Source organism: Protopterus annectens, chromosome 16.part0 (assembly GCF_019279795.1).
Source record: "Protopterus annectens isolate FY-2018-M chromosome 16.part0, PAN1.0, whole genome shotgun sequence".
In the NCBI taxonomy this organism is placed as follows: domain Eukaryota; kingdom Metazoa; phylum Chordata; order Ceratodontiformes; family Protopteridae; genus Protopterus; species Protopterus annectens.
Window position 1 is genome coordinate 653,506,077 of NC_056750.1, and position 9,875 is coordinate 653,515,951.

At 39.0% G+C, this 9,875-nt stretch overlaps 1 protein-coding gene across 1 annotated transcript in view; it reads left to right on the top strand.

The window, feature by feature from the left end:
* The window catches only part of LOC122790635 (AP-1 complex subunit gamma-1-like), a 700,858-nt gene that overhangs the window by 107,216 nt on the left and 583,767 nt on the right, over window positions 1-9,875 (top strand). Inside the window, exon 2 of the mRNA XM_044058159.1 lies at window positions 3,555-3,760. Within this exon, the coding sequence (XP_043914094.1) occupies window positions 3,560-3,760 (201 nt within the window). The 5' untranslated portion in view covers window positions 3,555-3,559. The remainder of the gene's footprint in view (window positions 1-3,554; window positions 3,761-9,875) is intronic.

A 9,875-nucleotide genomic window follows, 5' to 3' on the forward strand; every position in this document is an offset into this window, starting at 1 on the left:
ATGAAATGCACTGCAAATACCTTTTAACTCAAGAACATTTTAACAAACATTTATAAAGAAGAACTTTTCAAATTCTAAGACATTCATCAAATGTAAACTTAAAAATTGTTTAAGATATAAAATCAACCACCTTTTATCCATTTACTTGCTTTAAAACATATATATACTAAATAGTTGAACCCCCCACACACATACAGACTAAGATGCACAGTATTTATGAGGTAGCTTTTCTCAATAATATTGGTTTTAAGGATACCATTTCATTAAGTCCTTGTGCATGGGTCGCAACTAGTTTTATTTGCTCCACAGGAAATATAAATAATGCCCTATATAAACATCATTAGTATGTGCAAATTTTGTTCAGTTTTTATTTGGTATTGTGGAGCAAGTAAGACCAAATCCTAGAGGGGGAGATTAAAGGAATTATATAGAGAAAAGGGAAATTAAGAGGCAAATAAAATTAGCTGCAACCCATGCACCAGGTCTTAATGAAGTGGTATCCTTAAAACCAATATTAGTGAGGAAAGCTACCTCATAAGTACTGTGTATCTTAGTCTGTGTGTGTGTGTGTGTGTGTGTGTGTGTGTGTGTGTGTGTGTGTGTGTGTGTGTGTGTGTGTGTGTGTGTGGGGGGGGGGGGGTTCAACCACACAGTATACATATGTTTTAAAGCAAGTCCATGGATAAAATGTGGTTGATTTTTTATCTTAAACAATTTTTAAGTTTACATTTGATGAATGTCTTGGAATTTGAAAAGTTCTTCTTTAGAAATGATGTTTGTTAAAATGTTCTTGAATTAAAAGGTGTTTGTAGTGCATTTCATTTGAGCATCAAAGTAGTTTATCTTTAAAGGATTTTGAAGGGTGATGACATCACTCATTTTTAATAGTATTTAAAGGCTATACTATGGAGTGCAGTTAGATTCTGATGAAGTCTCCAGTTTAGGGGATGAAAGCACTCAATCTGTGTCTTTGTATGTTGGAAGAATAAAAACAGCTTGGACTGAAGAGTTTGGCTGACTGAAAGTGTTTCCTACTGCTGCACAGTTTATGTTTTGGACTTTTTTAGTGAACAGTACTAGAAGCCACACAATGTCATGTGCTACTGCTGATGGCACATTAATATGTCTATAACTGGATCATAGATAAATGTACCCTTGTCGTTATTTGCCTCCCATTGTCTGTAATGGATTACACTGGTGTGCAGTTCTTCTAGCATTGGCATGCAATGCTAAGTTACATTTCAGACTAACGGGGGTTAAAATGTTCTGAAGAAAAGCATAATGGCAGCACAGCCCATGAGAACTTGTCTGAGTTTTTATTCACATATTGTGCAATCAGGATATGTGGACGTTTTCTCATGGTATTCTTTATGTTTGGTGAGCCTTGTAAGTTAAGTGTATCCTGCTACCATAAATGTAAATTGTTTTTGAATCAGGCCTGTGTGCGTAAATTATATATGATGTGTCTGTGTATTTATATCAACAGCGTCCTCTTCCTCCTTTTTGTATTCTTCATATCAAAGTAACTCAAAAAAGAAGTCATGATTTTTTTTAAAGAAGTCATGAGTTTTTTTTAAAGAAATCATGAGTTTTGGCTCTCTATTCAGAAGTTTGCATCCCCTTGGGTTAAATAAGCTTCCAAACTACCAGTGGTATTGGGTGTTCACACCCCTGAAGGATGGGCCCAAAAAGTATATCTGCTTAATATTTCGATCTGGGTAGCTCACTGAAAACTGTGGTCCAGATTCAGTAAAGCCTATGTGAAGTGGACACAGTATGGATTCAATAAAATTCTTATCACATTTTTTGTGCTTTCTAGTCACTCAGAAAGATTACACTAAGTGTACATGTAGTCTACACTTTGTGGTAATCTTTATGAATCCCTGTCAATATTTAAAGCTGCAAGAATATCCGTAGGAAAACTAAAATTAGGAGGAAGAAGGTGTGTGTTATGTCTGTGTTGTATGTTCACTCTGAATAGGTTCATAGATTAGTACTAGGCTAACTGCCCTTGTGGGCCATTTTGAGCCTAGCCAATTACCCCCTGTGAGAATCAAACCCTGCATCGTGTGTCTTTGAGGTAAGCACCTTAACCATTAAGCCAACCTCCCAGAATGGTGTACACTTAGTGTGTACTTAGTGTAGACTTTATTGAATCTGGCCTTATATCTTTGACATGCCTGTAGCATGTTTTCAGAGAAAAATCGATGAACTAAGAACAGTAAAGAGCATAGAAATACTAATTTAGGCCACACTACTATTAAATGTTTTTGTGTGTTGTATTCTACAAAACTGTTTCATGACAAAAATTGATCATAGTTTCAGACTGCTGTCTAGAGTAGACTGCAATTAGTGATTGATAGTTGACAAGAATTGTTCAGAACATTTAATTGTTTGGGTGTTACCACAAACCAGTTTGAACAAGACTAGGAAGTTTTTTTTTTGTTAGATGGATGTTTGTTTAGCAAGCACATTCATTGGAAATCATCAGTAAGTTAGGATGTCCAGAAATTGATTATTGACACATATACCCCTTCAGATCTCTGATAAGGAAGTCAGTGAGATGAGATTGCAGATTAACTTTGAAAGTTGTGCTTCTGTTTCTCGATTTTCATGAGGCCACTTCAGAAAATGACTTATTGATGCAATCAGCAGTAGCATTATTGAACATAATTTTACTTATCTATGCCTTTATTTTTGTGTATGCTTTACCTGCTAAAAGTTGCAGCATGACTGTTATGGTGTACTGTGTTCTGCATCACACAAAATCACAGCTATTCAATTAAATAGTTAACATTTCTGCAGGAAGGTGTTTTAATTTTAAGTATGACTTCCTAGGGTGCCACTTTTTAATAGATGTTAGAGAAAAGGTTTATCTTTTTACATGTTTTATGCCTCTGTAGCTATCGCCATATACAGCATACGCTGTCTATGCCTCACCCATTGTTTTGTACACATAAGACTTTCCCAGAAATTCCACCGTACTCAGCAGCTGAGAGGGAGTGGTACTGTAAGGTAAACCTTCCAAGCTTGTTATACTTTATTTCCAGAAGAAACAAAACACAATGGGGCAGTTTATATTCCTTAAGGGCTTCGTTACAAAAAAAAAAAAAACTTTTGCTCACCTTTGAAGAGCTGAAACAATAGGGAAGACAAACAGGTTGTTCAGGATCATAGTCAAAATGTGCAGTTATGAGATTTAACTCAAGACTTTTCAGGATTTAGTTTTGTGAACCCTTCAACTTAGTACATGAAACTGTTTTATGAGCTGGTAATCAGCTTGTCCGCCCATTTAAAATCAGCTAACCAGTTGTTTGCTGTTATTCTCAAGGTTCCCCCTAAAAACACAAACAAAAAAAATGTAAGAACCTTCAAGAACTAATGAGCAGTTTCCCATATTATTTGTCATACTTTGTTAGCAAGCAGTTCCCATTGTTATTGACTGTGTGCTGTATAACTGCCTGTTATCTACCATCTTATACTAACTTGTAATCTTACATTGCCTCACTTCTTTGATGACCTGTTTTTTTTTTTTTTTTTTTATATATCTGTAGAAACCATGTTGCCACCATCAAGACTCCAAGAACTTATCCGTCTTATTCGGACAGCGAAGACACAGGCACAAGAGAGAGACATCATACAGAAGGAATGTGCTGATATTCGTTCTGCGTTTCGGGAAGAAGACTCTAATTACCGTAGCCGCAATGTAGCCAAACTGCTGTACATGCATATGCTGGGGTATCCCGCCCACTTTGGACAGGTATTGTCACATATGATTGCTTTTCAGCTGCAACAGTGCTTTAGGCGAAAAACAAGCTGCTAATAGCATACACTCAACACAAGAGAGACACTGGTGGAGATATTAGTATTGTATCTTTTGGATCTGTAATTTAGATCTATATCAGAATCGCGAACGTTCACAATGTCGAATCTGACATTGTCGACATGTAAACAGCGAAACTGCAGAACATCGAAGAGGTAAACGGAAATCTCCGTAAAGGGAGATTTCCATTTATTTCAATGTAGTGTGGTCTCGGTGTTGGAATATTTAAGTAGCGGGGGGGGGGCGCAGGGAGGCTTGCCTCCCTGCTTAAAGCAAGTAGGTCTATTTTTTTACTTTTTGTGATGTTTTTATTAGTTGTTTGATGTTACTGGACTTCGACGATATGGTGTCGATCATATCTTATTCGAAGTTCAGTAACTTCGAGCATCTAATATAAACCCTGTAATTTAATATGTTTTCCATTATCATATCGATGACATGATAATTTATGTCCTAATGTGTGTTCATTTTGGTAGAATAAATATTTGCTATGCTTTGGGGGCTGTTTTACTACCATAAATATGAAATACTTACAGGAGATTAAAGGACTCGCTCTGGGGACACTTCTTGGAGTAATTTGTTTGATGTGTGTCCATTCGTGGTGTGGCACACCCCCTCAAAAAAAAAATTGTATAGAGTGTTGCAGAAACCTTTAGTGCTAAAGGACCCATGGAAATAACAAGTAGTGTTTCAGAACTGGGTCACCATGCCATCATTCAGCAATGCATGCCATAGCATTGCCAGCTCATATCATTTAACTCCATTTACATTTCTCTGGTGGACTGTGACCAAACATGTTGCCTGAGTAGTCAGAGCTGAGACCTAAATAACTAGAAGATATACTCCTTAGCTGGTGTTTATGCTTGTACTCAGCAGCAGTTTCCTTAAGTTGAACCTGTGGTGCAGGTAGACACCGGGTGTAGTGGTGCATTCCTGCCACTGGTGATATCCTACAAGTTCTGCTGCTATTTGTGCACCAGGGCTAGCATTATAATTTTTGCAGTGGATGCTCTTGGGATGAAAAACTGAACCCATCCTCCTGAAATAGCTGACCATTGGCTTCTCAGTGCCCCCTATACCAGCTAGCTCTTCTGATCTGTTGATTTAGTCCTGGAGACCTGACAGCTGTAACTTACATGGCAGTGCAGCTGTTATTTCATTGGTATAAAAAATTTGACTCTGACTGCACCACCTATGATCCAGGTTTGAGATTCAAGGCTTGGGACTGGAAGACGCAATCAGAGAATGAGACTGACTGACTGACGGACATTATAGTTGCACACCTTGGATTTATCTCAGTTTGGAAGAGCCTGGTAGCAGTTGCTGGTGGGGAGTGTTGCCACACTGACTTAGAGCTGTGTTTAGCATTTTGCATGGAGCTAATCTAGTAGAAGATGGCACAAGCTAAAGGGAGAAAGGAAAGCCCAGATAACTACCGTATGATAGACTGGGACCTATGTGGTATTTTTTCTACTATAACATGGGGCTTAAAAGAGTAAGGAGTTCTAGACCCTGCTTAAACAGTAGAAATGGGGGAAGAGATAGCTAGGGCTTTCAGGAGAAGCATTGACCTTTATGTGATGTTTCAGTCACTTTTTTTGAGTCAGAAGAGTCAGAATATAATACATGTATATATGAGCTACACTTAAATTACATAAAACCTGCAGCAGTTAAATTCAAAATCTGTGAGTTAATCTACATTGTGTATTTGTTTTTAGTGGAAGTAAACTGTATGAGAATTATGACATTTTCTGTGTAATGTGTATTGTGATGTTTGCTTACCAGTGGCTTGAAAATGTGTGTGGACTTGTGACCTTTTTTATATGATCTGAATATAAGATTTGTAACTGAAGTGATAGTTTCCTTTCACTGTGAACTACAAGAGTTGCACATTAAGTCAGAATGTAATTACTCTGCCCTTTGTTTATAAAATATGTAGCTACTCCTAGGCTAGGAAGCTAAAGGGTCATAAAAGAACAATTAAAAGGAGATAGCTATCTCAGAGCAGAAAAACAAGCCCTGCATAACTGCATCTGTAGCTTCTGTATGAGAAAGAGATGTAGGCCATTATGAAAGAGGAAGTCGGAACAACTGAGAGGGTGTGCTACCTGGAGCTTGTGATGTGCAGACATGAGTTTGTTTCTTTGCAATTTTGTCTCTGCCTGTGATGTGTTCTGCAAATTCAGTCAGATAAGTTGGGACAGTAATTATTTTAGTAAGAGATAGAAAGAAAAGATTTATTAGGAGGTAGATTTCTTCTACTGGTAATATTTGTTCAATAGGATTTTTTTTTATCTGTATCAATTCTTTGGTGCTGATTACACAGGGAATTGATATACAGAAACACAAAAACGTGAAAGCAAAGGGTTTAATGAAATCTAAAAAAAACTTAAAACAAACCAAAATAACCTACAACAGTACTGATACTTATAAATACCAAATCCAAGATCACATAACCGTGTGAAAAAGGAAAAATTACCTTATCCCTGGAACTGCTGATCTTAAACAAAGCAGTGACCCCTAAGTGGTGTTTCAGTCACTTTTTTTCCTCTCAAGCAGGCTGATCTTAGACACACACTGTAGACACATTACTAGCGGTAAGTGAATGGAACACATTTGTTCACTTACACTGATAAAATATATCACCCTGCACTTTACGATTGTACAGCACCTAAATAAACCAGAAAATCCATTAACCCACTGACTACCGCTCTATAAAAATGCACAGTGCTTGTGAACAATCAGTGCAAGTGAATGCTGTAAAGAGGGAACGGTCCACAAAATCTAATTTATTCACCATACAGCATTATTGCTGAGCTTAAATTAAATATTCACATTCAAAGCAAACATTGCCTGCTTTTCAGCCATTTAAAATGCAATGTATGCAAAAAGAGGTGCAGTTCAGCTGCATTAATCTACAAGGATAGGATGGATGCAGTCTCTCACTGTTGCTCAATCGATCATTTGGGTCACTGGTTCTTCTGCAATGAATGATTTGCTTTTTTTTAAATGACACCTCGCAGAACACCACTAATAATAAAATATTTCTATTTTGTGCAATTCAGACAATGTGATTAAGTTGTGCCTTAATGTTCTAGTGAAGTTGCTCAATGTTTTTTGCTTAGTTTCATGCATTGTCAAATGTTTCTTAAAAATAGTTTTCCCCACATTAAATAAAAGTCATAACGTTGCCAAATATATCCAGTCCTAAATATAAGCAGTGGCACGGTGACCTTAAAACCTGCTCCTTAGTAACAGGGTAGACCATGCCTGAATAGCCTCCACCTTGGCAGGCTGAGCGCAAATCCCACCACCCCGTCCATGACCTAAATAAGACACTATTCTGGCCTGGAAGGTTTTGGTGGGGCATTTTTTTTAACCCAAACAGTGTCTTAGTGAACTCGTGTAGTCCAAAAGGGGTCACAAAAAAACTGTTATCTCACTCACTGCAAATGTCAAAGATGCCTTCCACTAACCCATGATCAGGTCAATAGCGGTTAGATACTTAGCCCCACCCAACTGCTCTAAGGCTTCCTGTATCCTGGGAATGAGGTAAGCTTCTGACTCTGTGTGACTATTACATTTTCTGTAGTCTACACAGAAATTGGTACTAGCACCAAAACTCCTGAACTACTCCTTGGATAGCCTAAACCTGGGTATGACATAGATGCTGTAAAAGAGCTACCTTGTTCACTAAGGTGTCAGAATGAACTTCTCTGAGAAGGTCTACCACATGATCCTCCCCATTTCCACCTGAAACAGACTGCAGATACTGAATACCAGTGTCATTCCATCACAGTAGGGCTTTAGCATATTGACATGAAACAGTTTGTACATCAGCCACCTGCCCAGAACCTCTTCTACATAGTTACCATCACTTAGTTTTCTCACAGTGGTGAAAGGACCCTCCCATGCTACCATCAGTTTATGTCTAGGAGAAATAAGCAACATCACTGCCTGGTCCTGGCTGTCTGTTCATACCAGATCCTTCACTGCTGTTGTGCTGTGCTAGGTGCTCCTGTACCATCTTAATAAGTTTCCAAAGACTGGTCGTTTGGTTTAGGACATATTCCACAACAGATTTCTTGTGGGTATGACAGTCACCTTCCAACACTCTACAAATTAAATCCAGGAGCCCCTTCACCCTGTTACTATACAGCAACTCAGAGGAGGAAAATCCTGTGCTTTGTTAAGGCACCTCTCTCTATGCAAAGAGGCGATGGGGCAGGTACCTGTCCAATTCTTGCTTGAGCTGGTCTACAAATGATCTCACCATGGCCGTTAATGTAAAGTTAAACTTCTCTACCAAACTCATCAGATGGTTGGAGGTAGCCTTTAAAAGCTTTACCCTACTTTGCTTCCACAACAGGCCAGCAGGTCCAATGTAAAACTGGTACCTGTGTCTGTTGGTATTTCGCTTGGGAAACTCACTCTGCTTTAAATTTCTTAATTAGCATTTGCCACCTTCTCTGACTCAATAGGGGACAGAGGCACTGAATCAGGATATCCTGCAGCACACCGAGCCACTATCTACTGCATGACATAACTCTGACCTTTGGACCTTGGGGTGATGAGATGCCCCATAATGTCCATGACTACTATCAGACATAGTTCTTCAATAACAGGCAAAGTTATTAAAGTAGATTATCCCCAGCCTTGCCGACCCTCTGCCACTACTCACATATTTTCAATACTCTGTCAAATCATTTGCAATACCTCGCTAATAGTAATTCTGCATAAGCCATCTTTTTATATGCTTTAACATCATATGGCCTGAAAAAGGCATATCATGGGCTATGGCTGCAGTTGTCTATTGCTAGGCCCTTTGTGCAATCAGCTGCTGTATGACTTCTCTGTCCAGGCATTCTTCTGGAGTCCATTGTCTGTTCAGTAACCCTTTGTACCAGTATTGACCCCTCCCTCCCACCCTTAAGGTTCAGGAGCCTCTTTGGCTACCTTCTTCAAGTTTGTAGTCTGAGACCTGAACCTGTCTCATCTCTCTTTTTTGATGATCCTGTTTAGCTCCCTCTCCAAAGGAAGACTGATATATTTTACAGTGGTTAACTTAAATTCAAGCTTGATAATAACATTGTTTCTGAAGTAGCCTCTACCAAAGTAAGCCCAATACCTTTCAATAGCTGTGGCTCAGATTCAGGCTTATTACAACTAATTATCCCCTGTCCCAAAACAGTCATATCACCAGGCTTATTTGTTGTTTTGGCAATGGCTGGGTCTCCCCTCTCCTGTTTTTGGCATGTGCTCCCCTCCACTCCTGCCTTCGTGTAAATGTCTGTACACAAGGCAAGCCATTAACAAAATCATTTTCTATTATAACATCAGCTGGGATATCATCAAACACCACCATCTACTTGTTTCTTTTCCCTCCTTCCCAGTCCAAATAAACGCTGTCCAGTTGTACCTGAAAAGGTGCCTCCCATGATGCCATACCTGGAGTGAACTAATTGAGCAAGTATTGCTATGTTTTAACCACTGAAAGCTTGATAATAATTATGTCTGATGCTTCTTTCCCACTGCCAAGATCGAGTACAGAACCTTGTGTTTGTTTGCTGCAGTAGTGTCTCTGGACAGTCCACCACTGTTATAGTATTAGAACTGCTTACTGCTTCCCTGAATTTAGTTCCTCGCCTTGTCTCAGTGGACACTGGAATTGTACTTGTTCCCTTGGTTACACTGAAAACATTTACACCAAAGACTTTGTGTGAACTAGAAATGGTCGCTTTCCCATCATCATCAATGGTTTCCTTATACCCATGTGAAGGTCTGGGTACCCCTTCTTCTGGAGTTGTAACATGCTGACTAGATAGTGCCCCCTCCTTCCTCTCCATCTCTTTAGTAGTGTTACATTCCTAGTCTGCCAACCAGATTCTCATGTCCTCAAAGTACTGAGTGGTTGTTCCTTCACCAAAAGTTCTGTTAGCCTTTCAAATGCAGTCACTTAATGTTCACTTAGTCACCTATGAAAGTAAATGCATAGTTTTGCAAAATGTCACTCACAGTGCCATTTGTCTTTTTGTGGCACCCGTGCCCTGGC